The sequence below is a fragment of the Thermobia domestica genome, chromosome 15 (genome assembly GCF_964235325.1).
Source record: "Thermobia domestica chromosome 15, izTheDome1.hap1.1, whole genome shotgun sequence".
Taxonomy (NCBI): Eukaryota; Metazoa; Arthropoda; class Insecta; order Zygentoma; family Lepismatidae; genus Thermobia; species Thermobia domestica.
Window position 1 is genome coordinate 196,902,196 of NC_137468.1, and position 26,884 is coordinate 196,929,079.

Consider the following 26,884-nt stretch of genomic DNA (forward strand, 5'->3'; position numbering starts at 1 on the left):
TTTGGAAAACACATAAAACTATTTCTGTAGAAACGGAGTCGGTTTCCGGAGAACAATGAAACACTATTCTGGTCAGAAATAGAACAAATTTTGGAAAAAACCCGAACCGGTTTTGAAGAAAACCGAAACCGGATCCGATGAAACACCGAAACGGTTTTGGTGAAAACAGATAACTGGTTTTTCCTAAAAACCGAAAAACCGGTTTTTGTGCCCACCACTATTCTCAAGCTCAAGCTCCAACACCCATTCCATTGCATTAGTGTTTCAGGCTAAGTGAATGTAGTTTTTCTTATGTGTTGCAGCGGCCGGCAACACAACTAACCTGAACGTAAAAACCTCATGAAAATCTTTCGTTTTAACGTACCGTGATCATGACCTTTAAGCTAAGGAAGACAGATGATTATTGCAAGTGAATGATGATGAAAGAATTGATGGAATGAGAATAACAGAAACTCAGGGACACGTAACTTACTTGGTCGGGTATGAACCAAGAACTCCACGCACCAGAATGTGGGGGCGCGGTGGCTCAGTGGTCGAGCGTTCACCTCCGGTGCTGGGGGTCCTTGCTTCGATCCCAGCTCGTTTCGTGTGTATCTTGTGGTGGAGAAACACCGCGTGCGTGGATTTCCTCGGGGTTCTCCCGTTTCCTCCTACTTTCTTCATTCCTCTATTTCACTCATCTCTCATCATAATCGTCTCCTTTAGCCTAACCGGCATAACCGTGGGACGTAAAACTTAAATATTTCATTTCATTTTTTCCACGCACCAGAACCTCAATATTAATAACAAATATTAGCTATGAGAAAAGAGTCCCGGAAGTATAGTCGATAAGCCATATTCCTGCCAACAGCGACCCCGGTTTTATCTAGTTCCAATACGGGTCTCTGAGGACCATCCAGCTTCTTTAACCCCTCAATGCCGACCCACCTATGTGATACTGACCTCCATTCACATGTGTCCGACTTACCTACATGGTAATTCCTTCTCTTTTTCACGTGCTACCACCATCATTACGTGGTAGTGACTTTTGCACTGCAATATTTGAAATGGTATAACTTCGAAATTAATATATTCGGGTCAGGGTTTGTTGATTTTAATGAGGATGCTTTGAGAAAATGAAATGAAATCTTTGAGTTTTACGTCCCATGGTTATGCCGGTTAGGCTAAAGAAGACGGTGATGATGAGAGATGAATGAAATGGTGGAATAAAGAAAGTGGGAGGAAACGAGAGAACCCCAAGAAAACCCACGTACACGGTGTTTGTCCACCACAAAGTTCACTTGCTGAGTAGGGTTTGAACCCCGGGACCCCAAGCACCAGAGGTGAACGCTCTACCCACTGAGCAGGATGCTTTGGGAATGTGTATTACGATACCCTTCTGTTCGTATGGTCAAGCAGTGATTTAAATTCCCGCATCACTAAGGGATTAAAGTGGGTACCTGGGGTCAGTGATGATATGCAGTGGCGCCCAGATCTCCAATTTTACTCATTCCTTTTGTCGGATCCGACTTTTATGTAATCTTTTGGTCCACGATATCGCGAACCAGTATCAATATTCTCATCCCTGAGATATTCGGCATTATACAAAGTTTCTTCGCTATTTTTTAAAACGCTTCTCATATGGAAACGTAATTGCATCAGCAAAAGGCTGAGTCAAGCCACAAATTCCCACTCCTTTCGACCTATGTTCACTGGGCATTTGTTCCTCCTAAGTTCATATCCACTCTGGGGCCACGGTGGCTCAGTGGTAGAGCGCTGATCTCTGGTGCGTGGGATACCTGCTTCGATCCCCGACCAAATAAGTTTCCTCCCGTTTCCTCCCGCATTATCATTCCACCAATTATTCTATCATAGTTTATTTGCTTTAATCATCCATCTTCCTTAGCCTAAAAATATAATGGTGGGTTGTTAAACTTAGATTCCATTCCATGTCTACTATGAGTATCATCTCCTTCAGCTTGTTGGTGTATTATCTTTATCACCCTGTATAATCTCCATTATTACCCAAGTCAAGAGAGTATGGTGCCTTTATCTTCACAAGCAATCACATAGCCTTTGGGCGTTCATGGAATGTCTGGGGTCGGAGACACATTGGCTTAGTCATAGAGCAGACACCTTTGGTGGGAGAGATCCCTGATTCGTTCCAAGTGTTGTGAGTTTGTGCTGAACAAAGTGTTGTCTGTGTTTTTCTTTTTTCTCGTGGTGCTTCCCTTACCTTACATTTGTAGTGAAACAATTGGCGAAATTACAATCATTTGCTTCGTTTCATTTAGGCTACAGAGCATAATCGTGGACGTAAAACTGACAAATTTCATTTCATATCTTTTCGAAATAAGGACGATCTTTACTTGTTGAATATAAGAAAAGATACTAATATACTATTTGAAAATGAAATAAATTTAAGTAGCCCTCTGTGAATATAAATATAAGGTAGCCGATAATTAAGTATGCGATGCTTGGCTTAGTATTTGTAATTCGGGGCAAAAAAGTTACGATATTGCAACATTGTGTAGTCTGAGAGTAGGGATTACGCAAGATGGAGCACCACCACACTATGGGTACTAGTAGGAGAGTGATTGAAAGAAACATTCCTGAACCGCTGAATCGATCGATGTGAGTCAGAGGAGTGGCCAGCTCGGTCTACCGATTTGAAACCACCCGATTTTTTCTTATGAAGTGTTTGAACGGACAAAGTGTATCAACATCACGTACGCTATTTGGTCAAACTACGGGAAGCTATCACAGAAGAATTCCACATGATACCAATACGGGTGTTTCAAGCTGCAAGTGACAACGTTGCTCTTCGTCTCCAGGCATGTATCGATTTGGATGGTTGATCTTCGTCTCCAGGCATGTATCGATTTGGATGGTTGCTCTTCGTCTCCAGGCATGTATCGATTTGGATGGTTGCTCTTCGTCTCCAGGCATGTATCGATTTAGATGGTTGCTCTTCGTCTCCAGGCATGTATCAATTTGGATGGTTGCTCTTCGTCTCTAGGCATGTATCGATTTAGATGGTTGCTCTTCGTCTCCAGGCATGTATCGATTTAGATGGTTGCTCTTCATCTCCAGGCATGTATCAATTTGGATGGTTGCTCTTCGTCTCTAGGCATGTATCGATTTGGATGGTTGCTCTTCGTCTCTAGGCATGTATCGATTTGGATGGTTGCTCTTCGTCTCCAGGCATGTATCGATTTGGATGGTTGCTCTTCGTCTTCAGGCATGTATCGATTTGGATGGTTGTTCTTCGTCTCCAGGCATGTATCGATTTGGATAGTTGCTCTTCGTCTCCAGGCATGTATCGATTTAGATGGTTGCTCTTCATCTCCAGGCATGTATCAATTTGGATGGTTGCTCTTCGTCTCCAGGCATGTATCGATTTGGATGGTTGCTCTTTGTCTCCAGGCATGTATCGATTTGGATGGTTGCTCTTCGTCTCCAGGCATGTATCGATTTAGATAGTTGCTCTTCGTCTCCAGGCATGTATCGATTTGGATGGTTGCTCTTCGTCTCCAGGCATGTATCGATTTGGATGGTTGCTCTTCGTCTCCAGGCATATATCAATTTGGATGGTTGCTCTTCGTCTCCAGGCATGTATCGATTTGGATGGTTGCTCTTCGTCTCCAGGCATGTATCGATTTGGATGGTTGTTCTTCGTCTCCAGGCATGTATCGATTTGGATGGTTGTTCGTCTCCAGGCATGTATCGATTTGGATGGTGCATTGGTGGAACATGCCATAGAGAACGGAGATTAAAATTCTTGTAAGGAAAGGTATGAGAATAATGTGTTTATGTTCAAGTTACGTTGCTAGCTTCTTTACCACGGTCTTTGAAAATTGATATACATAATTATGGGTACCCTGTAATACTATTTCACATTCTGTATTTATTTATTTATTTATTTAACAATCACCAGATACAGCTCAGAGGCCATTTTACACTAGATAGTCAACAACAACAATAACAATGGAAAGGATTTGGGAAGGTATCGTTCAGGGCCTGTTTAGTAGGTACCATCCCGGCATTTGCCTAGTAGGACTGAGGGAAACCCTGGAAAACCTCAGGCAGGATTTTCGGCAGCAGGATTCGAACCCACGACCTCCCGAATGCGAAGCCAATGCTCTACCACTTGAGTTACTTCGCTCGGTCAATTATAGTAAATTGAAAGTACGAAGGAACGAAAAGGGCGGCCCATAAATTGAAAAAAAAAAAAAATAAACTTTAAGAAATTAAGGTAAAAAGAACAAAAACTCAGGATAATTGAAATATATAAATGAATTGATACCATTTGTTCCACCGCCATAGTTTGTTGTACTGGTATTCTAAACACATATATATCTACAGTGTGTTCGGAAACAATACCAGAAAAAAAACTTGGTAAATGATTCCTTACATAAAGACATGGAAGACAATATAGAGAGCACATGGATGCAGAAATGCTTAAACTCGGAGATACAGCTTGCCGAAAATTGGTCAGAACAACAAATTGAAGTATCGTAACTCGAGGATAAAATGGCGAATGAAGCGGTTGGGTAGAAGAACGCTGGTTATTTCGAGCCTAGGCCAGGGGCGCATCCACGGGGAGAACCACTTGGTTCGGACACCCCAAAACTGCTTAAGAGGCTTCATTCCGGCGAAATTAAAATACCGCTAATTTTACAGTAATCATGTGATATCTTCAAATAGATAAAATATAATTGAAATGTGGAACAAGAGCGCCCTAGGCAATATTATTTTGCGTGAGGTACCGTTATCACAAGTCACCTAGTGGCTTTCCATTTTCAGCCGTTTAGAAACGCGAAAATAAATGCCGATATTAAAAATGGCTCGAAATCGAAGGCAGATACGTGAGTTGTCATAAAGGTATCCCATGTAAAATGACATTGCCTAGGGCGCTCTTGTTCCACATTTCGATTATCTTTTATCTATTTGAATATATCACATAATTAATGTAAAATTAGCGGTATTTTAATTTCGCCGGGATGAGACCTCTTAACTGAACATACATTTGTACACGTTCTTAATAAAACTATACTTGTAGTGTATTGTATGCTGTAGTGTTTGATGATGTAGCATGAAAATTTGGAATGACTGACGTAACATGAGAATTTTATCTTCATCTGTACTCTTTCTCTTATACAAACAATCTAGTTCTATTATTTTTTTTTCTGAAAATATAGGAGGAAGTATTTTACTACTACTTACCGTGTTTTCGGGTGAAGAATAATTCCCATTCAATACTACATAGACATAGTGGCTTGTAATATTGGACCTCCCCCCTCCAAAACTTGGACCCCTCCCACCAAAAATTTCTGGGTGCCTGAGCCTAGGTTCCACTAATGTAGCAGTGGATGTGGAAAAGGGACAGCGAGAGGCTTAACCTCGAGCCATAGAAAAATATTCCATCTCTCTCTGCCAACCCCGTCTCTTTATTTTGATAATAGCTCGTAACTTATGCAGCAGGTTTCTCTAATGTGTCCCTATGCTTCTAATCTCTTTTTTTAACTAATCAGTCAAGATCACACTTTTATTGTCCTAAAACACGGACGGCATGACTTTGCTGGAGAAATCTTTTTTTGGGAGTGAGAGGGGGCGGTTGAATAAAACATGGTATGTTTTCGTGTTTCACTTATTTCTTTGCTTTCAGAGTCAAATAAATACACCCAGCATTTGTCGATAATCACGAATCTGTTTCCTAAAGCATCCATGTCTTTGTGATAGAGGTCCACAATGCTTTGTGTACATTTGCAAATGTTCTTGGAGAGATGTCAACAATCAGGGATCCATCTTGCTGCCATTTCTATCATATGCGGGACACACCCTCTTACTCATGTTCACCTCCCTAGCTAAACAGTTAATAGTCACACATTTACAAGCACTAGTTGCTCAACTTTTGCCACCACGTTTGGATCTGTAGCATTGAGAAACGACCTTTTCTTCTCTTAAGTCATACAATAGAGTTGAGAGACCACATTTGAATTATCTCTTCCAGCGTTGTGGCACTGTGGGGGCACTCGGTCGAAAAAGTGTAAAAAGCTTTTTTCAGGCCAGCTATCATGAATGAGGTTTTCTTCATTCACACTAGGCAAATGCCGGGATGGTATCTAACATAATGTTCGCAGGTCGCTTCCTTCCTTTCCCAATTTTTTTCTTGCCCGGATAGTGTGCCCGCCGAGGGACGTCACCCTCTTACGTGGCGAGCTACCATGGCCATAGATGCCGAAAGCTCAAAATCTAAATTCACCCTCTCTTCCAGGGTTTCACTGTTATAAAATGAACATTCCTCACTATACACAGCTAACATCTCTTCATGTATCGTTTCAACCGATTTTCGCTAAAGATGAAAGAACATAATTACAGCTTGATGATTTTGTCCAACATACTGCCACCGCCTAGATTTTTTTGTAACGTCAGCTCTGTAGGGCCTATCAATACACATATTAGAGATGCCAACGTATCATTGTGCTCGAGACACTATTAGCACATCTCTGTCATGGTAAAGATAACTTTCTGCCTTCTCCTCGTAGAAGGTAAAAGAGAAACTCGTTGGGACATTAGCTGGGAAGGAATTATACCATGAGGGACATAATAGAAGATCGAAGGAAGAAAACAAAAGGGGCGAAAGAGACTTAGTTGATAGTGAAGAAGAGGAGGTTGGCTGAAGACTGTGGTGCATTGAAGTTTCTCAGTTTGCGCCAATGGTAGAATATTGTAAAGTTCTATATGTGTTTCCAACACCATGTATTGGCTATAGACAAACATCGGACAACAACCACGAAAAAACATCGTCAGTTATCGTCGACGTTCGGCAGTGACGAAGATTAATGCAGTCAGCAAAATTTCTGGATAATAAGAGCCAGAACACCACAGGAGGCATCAGTCTCCACCGATAGATCATCACCTCCACTCTCTAAGATGCCTGGCGATTGAGAGCTCCTTTTGCTAGGACGCCTGTTCTCTGGAAACACCTCACCACTCTCTAGGACTCTTGGTCTCGGGAAACATCTCACCACTCTCTAGGACGCCTGTTGTCTGAAAACCTTACCACTCTCTAGGACGCCTGTTCTCGGGAAATATATCACTACTCTCTAAGACGCCTGTTCTCTGGAAATATATCACTACTTTCTAGGACGTCTGTTCTCTGGAAACACCTTACCACTCTCTAGGACGCCTGTTCTCTGGAAACACCTTACCACTCTCTAGGATGCCTGTTCTCTGGAAACACCGTACCACTCTCTAGGACGCCTGTTCTCTGGAAACACCTTACCACTCTCTAGGACGCCTGTTCTCTGGAAACACCTCACCACTCTCTAGGACGCCTGTTCTCTGGAAACACCTCACCACTCTCTAGGACGTCTGTTCTCTGGAAACACCTCACCACTCTCTAGGACGTCTGTTCTCTGGAAACACCTCACCACTCTCTAGGACGTCTGTTCTCTGGAAACACCTCACCACTCTCTAGGACGTCTGTTCTCTGGAAACACCTCACCACTCTCTAGGACGTCTGTTCTCTGGAAACACCTCACCACTCTCTAGGACGCCTAGTTTCTGAGAGGAAGGTACCTACCTACACCTTGCCGCAAGAGTCTTGGTTCCTATCGCCTTGGTCATTAGGTTCCTACAGATTCGCCAGCAAATCATCAACATATTACTAGTGTATATAAGAAGAAACTTTTATAATAAGAGGTGAATGGGAAAAGTCCAAATTCCCGTGTACCATGTTATAGTTCTACCTTAAAAGGTAGAATTTTACAATGTCTGTGGTGATCAAGTGTAGCCAAAGGCCATTTTATTCGCAAAATGTTAACAATGGAAAATGAGGGGAATCTTGTGGAAGGAAGTTGGTGAGAGATTACGTATTAAGGGTACCATTATAACATTCGTCTAGTGGTACTGATGAAGATAGTGGAAAGTCTATCCAAAATAACTGTTTGCGTGATTTTATTTCTGAACCTCTTCATTTTCAAGCGGAAAACATTACACTTTCTCCTGCAGCCGTGGATTTTCAACAGTGTTGAAACTCATCCATACTTAAATTTAATTTTAGTGCGTGTGACACGACTCTGGACTGCGTTAGAGTGCGTTTTAAATTCTTCACAGGCAGGTACAATGTGTAAAGTTCTAGTGGTCATGAGTTTGTATCTCGGTCATAAACTGAAATCCAAATCTAGTGTTCATTGTCGTGCAGTTATTCTTCATCGGTTCATGTGATCCTCGTTCTGTATCAACGATAGTAACGAACTCGTCATTTCATTTTTTCCCCTCCTGCGTGTGTTTCAATCTCAAGAGAGTGTGGTTTTCGTAGGTGGATTACCGTACGAGGTATAAAGTTTCTCTCATTTCTTTCTTCATTGTACTTGAAAAAAAAAAACAGAATGTGCTTCAGGCAGAAAAAGAGCGAAAAGAATAAAATAAATTGTCTTCTTCTTTTCCTGACGTAGCAGGAAACTTTTTTTTTTTTTTTTTGTAGATCTCCCATTTGGACGGGTAATTACATTTTTAAAAAAAGTCATCTGAACAATGTCTTCTTTGTCCTCCAACTGAGGATAAGATACGGGAGGAGGGAGATCTTTTGTTATAGGGAAAGAATGTATCCTTACCAGTACAATTCCTGCTTCTTGATAAAGGTTGTGGTTCCTTAATCAAAAGATGATACAACCTTTCTGTGAAAAGAAAAGAAAGAATTAATTATATGCAGAAGTTGCATTGGTAGCTAAAGATTGAAAATAAATACGAGGCATGTTCATTATCTCATGATGTACTTAGTAGTACCATGCACATAAGAGGAAATTATTTGACGTACTTTGCAATGCCCACAGATTGAAAATGTTAGCAGCACAACAGAAAATTGACCATTCTTGTGGCTGTGTGTTTAGTGCACATGCCTTTGGCGCGAGAGATTTGGGTTCGATTCACAGTTGGAGCTCATGTGGTTCGGATTCCGCGTTAAGACCCTGACATACTAAAAATAATACAAAATTTACTATTTTTCTGTTGCTTGCTTTTCATAAGTGAAAGGAGATAATGAAATGCAACTTACCACAATCATAGATAAAGTTATTCTACAACAGAAAATATGAACCGGAAGAATTTTTTACTTTGCCATACATAGAAATTACAGTGTTGCCAGAATAAAATTTTCCCCAAACTCTAAGTTAATGTAGCTACGAGAGGAACGAACTCAATTGCATTTGATTACGTATCATGTTGTTTCGGAAGCCTGTGAACTACTTTTTAAATAACATTATTATTTAATTTTAATAACCGTATGTTATAACTATGTTTATTACAAACTAAATACAACTATTATTTAAAAAGATGTTCACAGGTTACCAAAACAACATGATACGCAATCATAATTCCGTCTGCTAGTCGCTATCTTAACTTATATTTTTGGGAAATGTTGTTCTAGAAACATTGCAAAAATGAAATCTTTGAGTTTTACGTCCCACGGTTATGCCGGTTAGGCTAAAGGAGACGGTGATGATGAGTGATGAATGAAATGGTGGAATGAAGAAAGTGGGAGGAAACGGGAGAACACCGAGAAAACCCATTCACACGGTGTTTGTCCACCACAAAGTTCACTTGGCGGGGGCTGGGATCGAACCCGGGACCCCGAGCACCAGAGGTGAACGCTTTACCACTGAGCCACCGCGGCCCCTACAAACATTGTAATTTCTATGGATGACAACACTGAAAATTCTTGAGATTCATAAGTTGCATTTCATTATCTTCTTTCACTTATGAAAAACAAGCAAAAGGAAAATGGTAAATTTTGCATTATTTTTAGCATAACAGGTTCTTAAAGTATAAGTCACATCTCATATAGTGTCGATGCTGAAAGACACTAAACTCTAATCCAACCAAGCTACCGATGATGGAACACAACCTCGTGACCGTAGACCTGCCCATGCTCATGACCCACGAGACCTGGAGTGACCCGGTAGTGCCTGGAGATGAAACGTCGTCATACAGTGGGGAATGTGTGTGAAGCTGCGAATACAATTCTAAACAGCTTGATTCTCTCTCTTGTTATTGCCTTTTCATTAATTTTCTTTCTCCTTATTCTTTGTGCCTGTGTGTGTCAAACAATGCACTGAAAGATAACTACTACGTTTATCAGTTCAAACGCGTCAGAATCACATAAACTATAAACTACATATTTCTCTTAAAAGGGATTGTCATAGTTTATTCGACCTGTAAAACTTGTTCAAAATATAAAACACCGTATGGGAAAATGAACAAACATGAAATATGTGCGAAAGCATGAAATATTGAAAACGTGATACCTTGATTTAAAAAAAATCACACTAAGAATTAAACATTAATGTTCTAGCTCGAGTGGTGAATAAGATCAATCAACTCTAAAATTGTCCAGGAATCCTGCAGAGATGATAATGCGGCTGCCTCTAGGTCACCAACTCAGCTCGGGTCAGTGGGTGTCTGGGTCTCCGGATTATTCCAAGTGTCTGCGTCACCAGGTCAGTCCGGATCAGTGGGTATCTCTGGGTCATTAGGTTTGACTGGTTCTCCGGGTCAGTCCAGGTCTCTGGGTCACCAGGCCAGTCCATGTCAGTGGGTATGTCTGGGTCATCAGGTCTGACTAGGTCTTTGCTTCAGTCTAGGTCTCTGGGTTATCAGATCAGTCCAAATCAGTGGGTATCTCTGGGTCATTTGATGTGACTAGTTCTCCAGGTCAGTCCAGATCTCTGGGTCACCAGGCCAGTCCAGGTAAGTGGGTATGTCTGGGTCATCAGGTCTGACTAGGTCTCTGGGTTATCAGATCAGTCCAAATCAGTGGGTATCTCTGGGTCATTTGATCTGACTAGTTCTTCAGATCAGTCCAGGTCTCTGGGTCACCAGGCCAGTCCAGGTCTGGGCATGTCTGCGTCATTAGGTCTGACTAGGTCTCTGGGTTATCAAGTCAGTCCGGAACATTGGGTATGATCGACATAAAAAACAGAAAGGTTTGATTTCTACCTCTTGCAGTTTGAATATCGCCTCCACCAACTGACTTGGTTTCTGTCTTTTGGGCCTCAACGTGCTGACCAAATTTAGTCGTGATCTATCAACTAGGTCTTAACTTTTTTGTCTTTCAGATGGATGGATGCACAGACACACAAACAGAGATGTGGCCAACCAAACTCCTTAATAAGGAGGAAGTTGTCAATTCAAGCTGTTGATATATACCTAGGTATATGTTCTGGATATGTTCACGAATAACTTTGACATAGGCGCACTGCTTTTGATTATTCTTTTCTTTATTCCTCTCTTTATTCTTTTTCTTTATACCTTCTCGGTTGTTCCATGTATTTTTTTTAAGAATCTGATTGTAATATTGGGAGCTAACATATGAAATACACCAACGAATGTTGTGTTAATTACGACAAAGTAACTTGCTTATAGTCAACCATATATTCTTTAGTGTGATTGTGGTTGCATAACAAAACGGGGTTGTACTGACACTTTTCGGAACACTTTCATACTACATTTTACTCTCTAAGTTTTTTGTAACATTTTAAACAACTCAGTTACGTATGTGGAGACGGTTAAGATTTTTATTGAAATATGTCTTATAATTATGTTGTGTACTGAAATGTTTCTTTCTAAAATATTTTACACCTTTAATGTAACAACTTTTGTTTGACTTTATTTTGTTCTATGTTTACAGGTCAGTTGTGGAAGCCACGGATGTACAGCTGAATATGAGGGTAGGAATCCATTCAGGGCGGGTCCTCTGTGGTGTTCTAGGACTCCGGAAGTGGCAGTATGACGTTTGGTCCAATGACGTCACGCTTGCTAACAACATGGAGGCTGGAGGAGAACCAGGGTAATGTTCAAATGTTTATTTTTCAATCTTTATTTTTATGTCGAATATTAATATGTATACTCTTTCTCTTAATATAGTGATATCTTGCAGTTCGAACTTGCTCTGTTCGAAAATCTCGTTCGAGTTCCAAAACATTTCTCCCCATTAAAATAAATTAATATTAACAAGACTAATGCGTTCCTAGGTCCAACAAACTTAAATTTTCAAATATCAGTGATTTGAACAGTAAATACATTAGATATTAAGAAAAAAATATTTCAGGTATGATATTTAAGGTAAAGTAAAGTAAAAACATACACAAAAGCATGAAATTAGCGGCGAGAATCACACGAAAGGCTTTTATCATGGCTTCCGACAACGAACTAACGACAAAGAATGTGGGTGACCCGAGTGTTACGGGAACGTATAAACAACGTGCTGAGCGTTCGGTCTCATGGGCAAAATTTGTTCGAACTTTTCGTTTGTATTTAGGGATGCGCTCGAGTCGAGACATGTCTCGAATCTCGACTCGACTCGACTCGAATTCGAGTCGAGATTCGAGTCGAGACACACTTTGTAAAATTCGAGACGAGTCGAGACAAACGTATTTCTCGACTCGAATTTTCGAGTCGAGACACGAGTCGAGTCGAGACGGCTCTTAAAAATCTCGACTCGACTCGAATGTCTCGAAAATCTTTCTATAATTTTTAATATTATTTTGAAGAAAGTATTCACTCAAAAACAGCCTTGAAACCAATTCCAGCTTTAATTCCTTCAGAAAGGTACAGAACGCATAAAATTAATAGTTAATCTTTAAAGATCAAGATTTAATTTTCAGCTCAATTCAGTTAATTAGAACTAATAGTTAATGTCGTTGTATTTGGTTGTACTGCAAATATAATGATAATAATAATAATAATTGACTATCTAGTTTGTATAAAACTATTATCCGTAGTCTAAATCTAGTTTGTATAAAACTATTGCGATAAAGTGAACTTCATAAATTCTCTGAATGAGCAGTTGGTAGTCTATAGTAATTTAGCATAGTTATAATTATTGTGTTTTCGTCCCCATGAACGCAATAGGGTTACGTAACTTCTGGATTATTCGCTTGCCCAACTATTCTGAGGCTTTAATATGTTGCAGCATATCACGAGCTACGGATAATATATAATGTAACATTTGTTGTACATCACATATTATGATACGAGACTATTTTGCATAGTATATCTTATCTAATATAAATAAAATAAAGAGTTTGTTTGTGTGTTTGTCTGTCTGTCTGTGCGACCTGGGGACCAGACGAGTGGACCGAGAGTTCCCAAAATTTGGTCACGGGTACCTTAGTCCAGGCCCCAGATCAAGACGAAGCGTTTTTTTTTAATTTCGAACCAGGGGGGTCTCGGGGGGGGACGTTTACTGGGACCGACCGGGGGACCAGACAAGTTGACCGAGAGTTACCAAATTTTGGTCACGGATATCTTAGTCCAGGTCCCAGTCTAAGGCGAAGCGTTTTTGTCAAAATTGGAACCAGGGGGTCTCAGGGTGGCGTTTAGCGAGACATGTAGTAAAAGTAATCCAAATTGATCAACATTAGTGTCAAATCCATAGTTTTCGCGGTCACTGAAATGAATGGTGATACTTCCACAGGTGTTGACTTCCAAATACAGCCCCCATGCGAAAAATGGGTATATTAAGCTAGTATTACAATAAATGGACTGCTTGGATGCCAAGAACTAGTACAGATAAGTACCATTCACTTCTATGAATAGGTATTTTTTAAAAGGATTTTTGTAAACATTAAGTTATAAAACAATGAACTACATACAGTAGTTATGGTTTTGGTTCCCAACATAAAATAAATATGGATTGTTCATGAGATATTGAACTTCAACTTTCACTCCTGGAAAATTTCAATTTTGGAGTTAGGCCACTTGGCATCAAAGCAGTTCACTGTAAGATAAATACATTCCGCACATTAGTAACATAGTTGTTCAGGGGCCTTCGATTTCCATCCTCTCAAATGAAAGCTGAACGATTGCTTGATACATGCTGACTATATAGGAGAAATAGTGTATTAAGTTTTCGAGCTTTAGTGTGTATCCGTATTTACACTCTGATATAACTTTAAGTTCACACTTAAATCGAGCTAATTGTTTAATGCATTTCGAAAGCTTTTGTTTTTATGCAGCTCATTAAGGAAAATCTATTTCATAATCGTAACATTTATGTACTAAGAAACTATGAACGTAAAGTGGACTCGACCTAGCCCCGTGGCCGCTGTGACTCAGTGGCACAGCTCTCACCCTTGGTGTGTGAGGACTCTGATTCTGTGTGTGTGTGAACTCCGCGGCTAGTGTACGCGTCTTTGCCGTGGAAGACTCGGGTTCAATTCCCGGCGCGAGCTCATGTAGTTCGGATTCCACGTTAATCAGTAGGTCTAAATTTCATATATCCTCGCTGCTGAAAGAGACGGTAAAGTTAAAATCAACTCAACAATATATATGTGTGTGTGCTTATGTGAATTTCCTCGTGGCTGTATGGTTAACACATACGCCTTGATCGCGGGAGACTCTGGTTCGATTTACGGTGGAAGCTCATGAAGTTGTTACCGGTATCCCACTTTAAACTGTAAATCCATGCCTCATATAACCATAGATATAATATATATGCCTTTGATACACTTATTTTCCGACTTGGAAGCCATCGAAAATTTCCGGACACAGAGTCCCGTAGACCGAAAATGAGAAACATGACTACAGAGTAAAACAGCCATAGAAATTTAAGCTTTTTAGGCTAACTTAATCCTTACATATAATGCAACTAGCTTGGCCAAGTTATAATGGAGGAAATGCAATCATTGCAACACTCGGAGAATAGAAAATGTTCGTCAGGTATTACTATCCCCCCTCTCCTGCAGAATGAAAACCCTGACTAAAACTCAATATATATATATATATATATATATATATATATATATATATATATATATATATATATATATATATATATATAACTATTTTGTGTAATGTAACAAACAGTGGCGGATAGTATTCATGTTTCCTTGCAGAGGTCCTTACGAGCGTTCGCTTCCATCTTCCTCTCCCCAAGAACTAAAATAAATTTAAAAAATGCTATTACTTGTTAATCTTGTACAAAGGACGCAATTAAAGTCCCAGTGTAACACCCCTTCACATTTAGATTTTTCCCCTGGAAGAAAACCAGTTATTATTGTTTCTTGATTTCTCAGTCTCACCTACATAAACATACGAATAGAATTACAGGATCGGATATGTTTAGAGTGCTTGCACGTGACATCTAACTATATTTCTCATCAAATGTGTCACAGATGAAAATTTCCGTTTGTACTGCCTCTATTTTCTGGTACATATGTTTCATTTATGTTATTTTGCTAAAATTCGTTAGGAAACAAGCACAGACTGCGCCTGTGTGCCTGACAAAACGTAAATGTACTGGATAATTATTTCTTCACTTTCTTCCAGAAAAAAAAGTAACCCATCTCATGTCGGCTAACAAAAGGAGGTAGCGGACCAAAGATATCCGTTGTTTACCTAAGGTCGATACACAGCAGGGGTTTCATTCAGTCAGAGGGAAAAGAAAAAATAATTTAAGGTTTCTACATTTGTTTTGAAGTGCAATATACATCTTCCTTTTATTTTAAGAACCATTTCCTTCTCATTTGTCTGCATCAGAAAAAAATGCAAAAAAATCGCTAGAATGTGCCTATTTACCCAAAGTACGTACTAGATCACTAGTTCAATAGTAAAATCACTAAATCTAGTACGAAATCATAAATGTGGCATCCCTGGGTTGGAGCGAAAGTAATGGTTGGAGTAAAAACTAGTCCGTATTTCTACTGCGTTCCGTTGTTGAATTCACAGAAATGTTCAAAAATAAATTCAAGAAGTAAAACACGATCCTACAAAAGACTGTTTACTTGCTTACTGGTTTTAGTATTGTGAACTGAAACTCAAGTGCGCAGTCATGTTGAATACTTCTGTCCCTTTCTACTTTACAACTTGAGGTGGGATGAGGGTCAGGATAGATCTAGTGATATACCGCTAAAGGAAGTGCTTCAGTACAGAGTCGGTACAGTATGTATTGTTTATACTACTTACAACGTTACCTCCCACATAAAATATAAATTCACCCTTTCTCCCTTCCCTTAATACAATGAACCGACTCTTTTGCTGAAGAAAGATGCTAAAAGAAAATTGAAACATCTGTGTCTAAACTTTCTTTGAAGCGCAGTCTTTTGTATTTGTAAGGTTTTGCGAGTGTTTTCGAGATAGTCAAATCTTTTACCACGGACTCCTGCTGCGAAGTGACCGTGAGTAAACACCCGATCTCGCTGTGCTCAATTTCTCTCGCACACGTGAAATGGGTTTGCTGTTTCCAAAACAAATAGGAAGTTACCTTGTGCTTTTGCATTTCTGCACGCACACAGGTACCATTGTTGTTTTAATGATCAGAAGAGATATCAAAACCATCCGATATATATGATACAAAACAGCTAACAGAGGGAGGCAAAGATAGAAGTAGGCCTATACCACGTTTTCCGCGTGGTACCATTATGGAGAGTAAATATTTGATAAAGTCATGTAGATGCGCTTAAACCTATTCCATCTGTTCTTATAATTTTTCTGGTCTCATCAATTTCTCAGGAGAATACGTACAACATATGTCCAAATTCCATATATACTCTTTCTAAACTAATGAGTAAACTCATTAAGAACACCAACTGATATCAATAAACAGGAAAGAAAACAATACTTTATACTTCTATAATTTGGTACACATCTCTATGAAGCACAGCTTGTTTCTTTTCGAAATAGCTCCTTCGTGTCACAGCTGTGGTTAGTTTTGTTTTGTGTTAGGATGAAAGAGAGAAATGCAACATTTGCTTCGCGGTGAAGTTATATATATTATTAAGATGAGCGGTGATAAGCGAGGTTTAACAAAGAGTGCCTTTCGGATGCACAATTTAACGGGTAGTTGCAGTCCGTGTTGAGAATCGAACCAAAGCTATGTAAGACATGTTAATATTGAGCTCTTTTGTGGTAAAAGTGAACTTCAGAAACACACAAAAGACTTGAAACATCAAGCTAATGTAAAGCAATTGAAAAATAGCCTACCTATCGCTGCATCTTTTCTGTGGCTAGGAACATGCAGTGTGTAGCAACAAGAATCGTGTTAAGGACTTTTTTTTCGAACATAACATTCCCTTCCACACCATAAAAGACAATATAATGTTTGTTAAAAGAAAGTGCACATAATATTTTTAAATTTTGTTTGTGATCCTATCATGCATAATGCTTTTCATACTACGAGAATGAGTTCAACTATACGTCATGGCCCCTCTAAAGCGGGGCCGCGGTGGCTCAGTGGTAGATCGTTCACCTCTGGTGCTTGGGGACCCTGGTTCGATCCCAGCTCGCACCAAGTGAACTTTGTGGTGGACAAACACCGTGTGCGTGGGTTTCCTCGGGGTTCTTCCGTTCCTCCCACTTTCTTCATTCCACGATTTCACTAATTTTTCATCACCACCCCTCTCCTTTAGCCAAACCAGCATATGCGTGGGACGTAAAACTCAAAGATTTCACTTCATTTTTCCCTCGAAAGCGATATTTTTCAAAATTATTTATTGTTAGATATTGTAAATTTACGGTATCTATTTTAGTGGACGGGAAATTTTGCATCTAATTGGATAATTTCATGGCTTCTAACAGGAATTCGCAGTTACGAAATTTGCATCACTGTCTTTTGACAGGATGCCTAGAAAAAATACTACTAGAAAATAACTGAAAACACAAAATGGATTTGATAGCCAAATTCACGTCATCTTGGCGCGTCATCATTTTTCTTTAAATATTTGTATTTAGTATTAGATTAGAGTTTAGTGTCCTTTTCAGCATCAAGGCTATATGAGACGTGAACTTACAAATTAACGTGGGTTCAGAACCACAGGAGTTCCCATCGGAAATCGAACCTAGGTCTCCCGCACCAAAGACGCGTACGCTAATCATATGGACAAGGGTGTTCGATATTTAGTAATGTGTACATAAAGTTGTGAAATTGCGCTTGTATAATGGAATGCAATTCCTTCTACTGACATAAACCTACACTATACTTAGCTGGACAAAGTATCTTTAAAAAGAAAATGTCACTCTTTATGTTTCAGTTCCTGGTTCGACTGAAGGATGGAACAAATTGCAATGAGCGTTTTTGGATCCTACTTTGTGTAGTTGATTCATCATAAACATGGTATTTGATACGGATATGAACTATTACATTTATTTGGTGTTTATTTCTAAATAATAAGTCCTAAAACAACTTCATAAAGTTGTAATTCTTCTTTAGTTTGTATCACTTTACACAATGACAAATCCAAAAGTTGTGTTGTATCGGTGCAGTACCAGTTTTTCACGTTTTTCAAAATGTTCCAAAACCCAAAGAATAATCTTTAATTTCTGATATTTTAGTCATCACAAATTACAATTTTATAATGTAGTCAATGTTTATAATTACTGGGCAGTTGGGCGTTTAAACTAATGACATCATAATAAAGTCAAAACCATAATTTTGAGTTGAATTGATTCTGAGTTTAACGTCCCGTTCAGCAGCGAGGCTATGTGAGACGTGGACCTACTGATTAACGTGGAATCCGAACCACATGAACTCCCACCGGGAATCAAGCCCAGTTTTCCCACGTCAAAGGCAAGTATGCTAACCGTTAGCCACGAAGGAGCTCCACCATAATTTTAGTGGGCGATAAGAAATATCTCGCCAGTGCTTTTACAATAAATAAATTTTTATAAGTATTAAAGAATAGTGGTAAGAGATTTTAGAATAGCTCTTTTAATTATGAGATATGAGTATTTTGAAAAAAAAAACAACTAAAGAATAGGTTGGCGGAACCACAAAAGACTCGTAAAATAAACTTTCTTATAAATACATACGCACCTTACTCACCTTCTATAATTGCTATGCTTACGTTCTCCATAAAAACAGAAATTCTCTTTTAGTGATACTTTACACAAGATCATGAAGTGGGTTCAAATTTAATTAAAGGCAAAATACAATACAATAATCCTCAAATATTGCCTCAAGTGAGTTTAAAGATTTCTAAACACTAGTGCGAAACCGGGCTCTGCCGTTGCGATCGATTTACAGGTCTTGAGACGAAAGTAAGAAGGTACTTACGCACACAGTAAGTAAAAACAATTAATATTCCTGTAACTTTCCCTTCAAATGGGTGTATCTTAAAACTAACCTCACCATTGTTTTCCTAATTAAATTCTAGCCCGAAATTATGTATCATATAAATATTACCCTATTCCCATTTTGAAAACTTGACCTTATTTCAAAATGGTGGATTTCAAGATGGCTGCCATCAAGGTCATATCTATCATACGACTTCCCCCCCAGGACTTATATGTATCCACATGGTTTTTCTTCACTTTTCTTCATTAACGCTCCGTTTACAAAGGGTAGTAAGGGACTTCTGTAGTAATCTCTAATAACCACATCACAACTCTTAAAAGTTATTTAAAAAAAAATAGAAAACATGCACCATGGCAAAAAATTGTCATCACAAGTAATTCATATATGCCTTCTATCAGCAAAACAAGTTTCATTGAAATTGGAGCCGGACATTTGAGTGATGTCCCTTGTGGGATGTGATTGAACGTGCCCCCCTTCCCGGAATTTACAGGAATTAGGTGACCTGAGTGTGCACATGTGGTGTCAGCTCTCTCCAGCGACCTATGAAGGATCATTGCGTGTATGCCAAGACGTGTCGCCGTTTTTATCCATGCCAAAAGTATACATACTGACAATTAGGTAGGTAGTCATGATGGTCTGGCTGATGTGTGCGTATATTTTAACTCGTACATTGTCTCGACTCGAATTTCGAGACGTCTCGACTCGAATTCGAGTCGAGTCGAGACAGAGACTGTCGAGTCGAGACAGAAACATATTTTCGAGTCGAGACACGAGTCGAGACAACATTTTCTCGAGACGAGTCGAGACAGGCTTAAATCTCGACTCGACTCGACTCGAATGCATCCCTATTTGTATTGCAAGTTGTTGGAGTTCTGGGGTGTTAGGATTCCAGAAGCAACACTGTACTTTATATGAATATTAATTGATTTCACGTGGACTCATCACACAATGTCATAAACCTTTTGTCATCCTCATTACTTTGTTTTCGATGTAAGACTGACGTCCACCAATCTGCTAATTTTTTTCCTTTAAATCATATTTGCGTACTACACTACCTTCTTGTTTTCCCGTCATGACAATATTAATATCTCCCATTAGATTGCCAGTGTACCAATGTTCTCTCACTGTATGATCCTTTTATTTTCTCAGTTTTCTTCTTATTTGTATTTCTCCAGTTGCTTATGCAGTGATCTCAGCGTCGACAAAAAGCACACTCCATTACCAGGGGGTGGGAAAATACATTAAGGTTTATTGTGAAGTGTTGATTATGAGTTTTTCCTATTTCGTTCTTTAAAAGACCTTTCTGTAGCGTTTAGTCAATACCCCAGAACATTTTGCTATTTTCAGATCGTGGGATTTTTTAAAGTTACAATTTTGAGCAAAAATATCAAATTTTAAAACTATTGGGCAACCTGAAGACCAGTTCCAAATACACTAAAATTTTACAGGGTTATTACGGGGCCTAATACACAACTATTCACAAGTACTTTCCCGAACTTAGTCGATTGTGTGGTACGGAGCGGAGCATAGCTCGGCAATCCTAATATTAAGATCGAAGAAGATGATGGAGGCGAACAAGATGTAATTATAGCAATATATGGCGTTCCCTCCAGGGACGTAATTAATAGCTTTCAGCTAATTAGTCACGTAAACGATATCCGGAGGAATGGGTATTTTTTTGTTGGAAGAATTTGAACCGAATGAAACTATAGCATACTCTCTGTAATCTGGTTATGGATTACTCTGGCCCATTCAATAATCCAGCGTTTTTAAACGGCCAGACAAACAACAAAAGCGTCATTTAAGAGTATCAAACAAAAGACAATTGAAGGTTTATGTCAATTAACTCAACTGCATTCTCACGACTATTTTGTGTTTCTTTCTATCTTCCACTTTAATTTTTAGCTCAGTTCATTACAAGGTGTTTCAAAATAAACAAGGGACGCCCATTAGGGTGGGCAAGGTGGGGCGCTCGCCCCCCTCCCTTCTTGAGAGGAAATTGTGCTTCGGAAGATCGAAAACCCAATAGATATTTTAGAATAGTTACCGCAAAATTTGAGACTACATTTGAAATGTCCCTTATACTTTCCCCCCCTTGGAAACCACAACATGGGCGCCCTTGGAAATGAATATAGTGATTTTAAGGCGTTGTAGTATTCATTACAAATAACTTACAATTATAAATAATATATCAAATGAAAGAGTAACTCAAACAGTTTTGTACTCACGCATGCGCATGCACTGTTTCCTCTGTCTGCCATTAGAAAGCGCTAGTAGCAAAGATGGCGACTAGTCAGCAAAAAGCTTTTTGTGTTTTACATTTTGTGAAGACTCAACTTGTAGTTACAGTGCAAACGTCTGTGTGGATCATTTTAAGAAGACCCTTAGAACTACGTTCTTAACGTTTGCAGTTGCTACAAACTCTAAAACCTACAGATTACAGTTTAGATGCAAACTTTGCAAATGAAATGTTGCTGTATGACGATGAAGATTTTCTGGATCTTGTCCTCAGTGAAGAATCGACATTTCACCTAAGTGGCGATGTGAACACTCGTAATGTTAGCATCTAAGGATCAGCAAATCCCCACGAGATGATACAGTTGCTACGAGACACTCTTAAATTGAATGTGTTTTGTGCCATATCGCGGCGGAAAGTTTATGGGCCATTCCCACCTATTGATTCAATGTGTACCGTGTGACGAATGGTGCTCACATTGAACACTTGTAGCAAAAACTGTTTGAGTTGCTCTCTCATTTAATGTATTATTTATAATTATACGTTAAATGTATAAAATACTACAAAGCCTCAAAACTCCGATATAGATTTTGAAACACCCTGTAGTATGGTAACATTGGCTGGCTGTAGTGTTATTGGAATTGCAATCGGAATATCGGAATGTTGGAAGGAATAAGATAGGAAATGAATCCTCTTCTTGACGTTGAATTCAATTTCTTCTCTCTTCTTTATTGTACTCTTGTGACACGAAGTTTAGGATATCTTCGTACGTCTAGAACAACATGTTTAACACTAATATTACACTAAAATGCACAATTGCATTCATGTTTATCTTAAACAAAAGAAGACGTTGCACTTCAGGGTTCTCTTTCTCCGCACAAATTTCATTTCATTTTGAAGGAAATCTATCTTCAGCATGTGAAAACGGGAGGGCTGAAGTGCATAAAAGTCTACAGCAAATCAATACATATCTTTCACTTTAACGTCACACGATTGCCAAATGCGGGACTTAGATCCGGAATACTCACATGAAACATTATAAAATCTTCATCGTGCAGGAGGTTACAATGAATGCTTAACATCAATCGAGTAATGTAGTAATGTTCTTTCTTTCTTCTTTTTCTTTTTTAAACTGCAACGATATTGTATATCTATACGATAAATTTCTTCCATTTTCGTATCTTGATTTTGGGCAACGGTGCGTAAAAGTACACAATCTATTGAATAGAAGAAGAAGAAGAAAAGAGATAATATGTTGTTGATTCTAAAATATAAAGAAATAAGGTTTAATCGTAGTAGCTAAAAATCTGTGTTGGTTTTTAATGTATAAACGGTACTCCTAGTACCATAACACTAAATAGTTGTTTAAAGGTTGTTATGACGACCGAAAAAGAAGATTATTATTAATGGAGTTGCGAAAAGAATAATAAAAAGCTAATAGAGATATAAGTGACGTGTCTGATTTAGAGTTATTTAATCGTGTTGACATATTTTAAAATCTACACGAACTGTGGGCTAAATAGTAACGTGTAAGAATAATAAGTTAATAATTGAATTGAATTGATTTTGAGTTTGACGTCCCGTTCAGCAGCGAGGCTATATGAGACGTGGACCTACTGATTTACATGAAGTCCGAACCACATGAGCTCCCGCCGGGAATTGAACCCGGGTCTCTAAGTTAATAATCATTACAAAACCATGTATCATAACTGAATTTTTGGATCAAAAGATCCAATATATTTCAGGCAAAAAATCACTTGTAGGCCTTATGTATGGATAACTGCATATAATGTAGCCAAACTAAAACTATCACTTAACTCAGTATGATGTGCTTATTCCATAAAAAAAATACGAAAACTTGATTTAGCGACCTTTGATCCAAAAAGTCTAATATATTTCATTCAATCAAAAATTTTCTTGTAGGCCTTATATCTGGAGAACTACATAATGTAGCCAAACCCGTATGATATGCTAATTCCGTTTAAAATAAAAAAGAAAACTCGATTTAGGGGCCGTTCAAAAATGTTGTGGCCCCTGATCCAAAAACTAATTATTGACGAAGATCGCAATCTTTTGATGCATTTTTTGGATCATTTCTAAAATTCTTGTTTTTATTGTTTCATGCTCATATTGGAAATCACAGTTTATTTACTTGTTTTATTTGCAATTTTGCAAATACAATGGAATAGTGTAAACCTAACTCCTGTCACGAGCCTTATTTTATCACACCTTGCCACCGATTTCCTTGTAATTTCAGGTTTGTAATAAGCTTGTGTGTGATTTTTAATATACCTATTGCAGAAATCTCACGATATCCATTTATTTTTATAATAGTAGAATCCATTTGTTGTATATAGTGAATACAGTAACATCCTTAAAAGCGAATGGATTAAAACCAAATTTGGTCAGTTCATTCATATCACAAATATCTAATCCAATCCGTCATAGTGTTTCAAAATAGAGGCCGTTTGAAAATTTTAAAACTTCGTAACTCCATTAATTTTGGGTCATATGATAAAAAAAAAAAAAAAATGTGATTTCTAATTTTCGTCTGAAAACTTGGATAGTTGTTGAAAAAAGTTATTGAGTATTTTAAATGACTTGATAATGTGCGTTACAAAGATTGAACTGAACATTGCCACATAGTCAGGTATCTCGTTACTTTTCAATTTTAATTCTATTTCAATATGCATTTATTGTTAGATTTATATTTTTCTGGTATTTGAATGTGCAGTTCTTATTAATTTCATATAATACCTCTTTCATTTTAACTGATTTTTAAACAACTCTGCACGTATTGAAAATTTTTTTGTTGGTCTTCTTTTGTTGTTGTATAAAAATACGCCTATCAGAACAAAATTCAAAATAATATTTTAAAATATTTTCAGGTATTAGATTCTAATTAAGATTCTAATTACATTTATTTCTTCCGCTTACCTTCGCGACCCCCAGGTTGAGAAACCCTGGTGTAAACAGTAGCTTATGTTGTGTAAATACGTTTTCTTTGACAGCAATTCGCCGATTTCGATAATTCATCACTACCCTGGTTTGGTATGTGCCAGACTAGCGACATTGTACTGTATTTTATGGATATTTAAGAAGAGAAATAATAGTAGTTTAAATAAAAGTACGAGATGTGAAGCAGACATATTGCGACGACACAGATGCGGATTTTCTTTCGTTCTCCCGCCCCCCCCCCCCGCCTTCTTTTTTTTTTTTTAATAATGAAATTAATTCTCGACCTACATTTTGTAAGTGGAACTAATTTGAAAGAGTGAGAAATGTAGCCTCCACTTTGGAGGATGTCAAGGGATGGACGCTAGATTTGTGGGAGTATACAGCATCTTCATCCACGAACACGTCGTGGCGCGCCGTTCGCAATGGAGACAGAGTAACTTTAGGCGGAGATTTATGGTCGAAGCGACATAAATACAACCTCCCATGTAAACACTGGCACGAGATAAAGCTCAAAAGAACCAAAAGAAATTTTTTTAAAAAAGAAAAAAAGTGATCTTACTTAGATCGTCTCCCAAACGGATTTTTTTTTTCTTTTAAACGCAAGGAAAAAGGATCCACATTTCTTTAACGGATTTAATTTAATTGTGACAGCTACCGAAATGCAAGAGCTACTAAATTAGATCGGCCGCCGCGCATTGAGTGCCGTACTCTTCCGAAAGAAATTGCTGGTCAAATGAAGCATTCATTTTCCGCGATGGAAAATTTATGTCGCTGTCACTCCATAAAATATTAACTTCCTGATATTCTATTTTTAAAAAGTATCTCGCGCGCAGTTCTTTTCTTTTCTTTCTTTTTTTTTTAACGAATTCTTTTCCGTGTGGAGTATGGCATTATTGTAGAGCTTAGAAATATCGATAGCCCTTCGTCTCAAGTAGTATGTTGTTTGTTATTGCAAAAGAAATAAGATGGAAATCAGTATTGCAACCGAGCATGGTACATATACCACTTCCGTTACAGTAGATGAATAAAAAATGAAATGAAATCTTTGAGTTTTACGTCCCACGATTATGCCGGCTCGGCTAAAGGAGACGATGATGATGAGAAATGAATGAAATGGTGGAATGAAGAAAGTAGGAGAAAACCCCGAGGAAATCCACGCACACGATGTTTGTCCACCACAAATTTCACTTGGCGCGAGGTGAGATTGAACCACGGACCCCATGCACCACAGATGAACGCTCTACCAATGAGCCACCGCGGACCCTAATAGATGAATAAGAACTGATATTAAATATGGTTTGGTTGGAGCGGTCCCGGGTTCGATTCCCGGTTGGGACACTCAGTTAAGGTGTAAAAGCTTTTTCAGGTCAAGCCATCTTGAGTGAAGTTTTCATCAATCCCAGCAGGCAAATGCCGGGATGGTACCTAACTTATAAGTCCTAGGCCATTTCTTTTCCTTTCCTCGGATAGTGTGATCGCCGAGGGATGATCACCCCTCATACGTGTTGTGCTAACATGGCCGTAGAACAGACGGCCATGCTAGCCAAAAGCCCTCCAAAATGTCCAAAGGGGGGCGCGGTGGCTCAGTGGTAGAGCGTTCACCTCTGGTGCTTGGGGTCCCGAGTTCGATCCCAGCCCCCGCCAAAGTGAACTTTGTGGTGGACAAACACCGTGCTCGTGGGTTTTCTGGGGGTTCTCCTGTTTTCTCCCACTTTCTTCATTCCACCATTTCACTCATCTCTCATCATCACCGTCTCCTTTAGCCTAACCGGCATAATCGTGGAACGTAAAACTCAAAGATTTCATTTTTTTCCAAAAAGTCCAAAAACCTAATTTATAATTCTAAATCTATTTTGGGATTCTGAATTAGTATTAAAAAAAATGTTTCTCGCTATCATATTACTGTTTCTGTTTTATGAAAATCAATATTGAAACCGGAAGTCTTACTACATTTTTGCCCTTCTGGCTTTAGTAGAGAAATGAGGGCGATATATTGCTATTACCGCTGTAGTGTGTCGGAATTTGTTTCTTTTTTAAATTACTTTTTGCACGCATGAGTCGGTCAAAGATGAAAGTGATGTTGATTATGTTTTTTGATTGGAAAGGCATTGTGCATCATGGATTTGTATCACGTGGTCAGGTGGTAAATAAACAGTTATAATAGGACACTGTTGAGAGATATTGTGCGCAGGTATAGGCCAAAATTGTGGGAAAAACAGACTAGGGATGTGCACGAGACAAGATTTGTGACTGTGTCGTCTCGAAAATGTGATATAAAAATGATGTCTCGACTCGAAAAATGTATATTTTTCTATTGGAAGAGCCGTGTCTCGACTCGAATTTTATCAGGAAAATCCTGTCTCGACTCGTCTCGTGCGCATCCCTAAACCAGACTTGGATGGTGCGCCGTGCCAACGCAACTACTCATGTACACTTCTCACCCGCAGTTATCTGGTGAAATATCGAACTGCCGTTGTGCTCTTATTATTCGGATCTAGCTCCAGCAGATTTTTGTCTGTTTCCCAAACTTAAAATCACTTTGAAAGGGCTTCGTTTTTGAACCATAGAGGAGTCTCAGGACAATGAGACAATATCTGCGCACCGTGCCAGAAAGTGCATCTCTGGGATCTTTCCAA

General features: G+C 38.8%; 1 protein-coding gene across 1 annotated transcript in view; it reads left to right on the forward strand.

Annotated features, from left to right (window-relative positions):
- The window catches only part of rut (adenylate cyclase rutabaga), a gene marked incomplete in the record, with an annotated part of 698,554 nt that overhangs the window by 485,297 nt on the left and 186,373 nt on the right, over positions 1-26,884 (forward strand). The window contains 1 exon segment of the mRNA XM_081741008.1: positions 11,672-11,830. Within this exon segment, the coding sequence (XP_081597134.1) occupies positions 11,672-11,830 (159 nt within the window).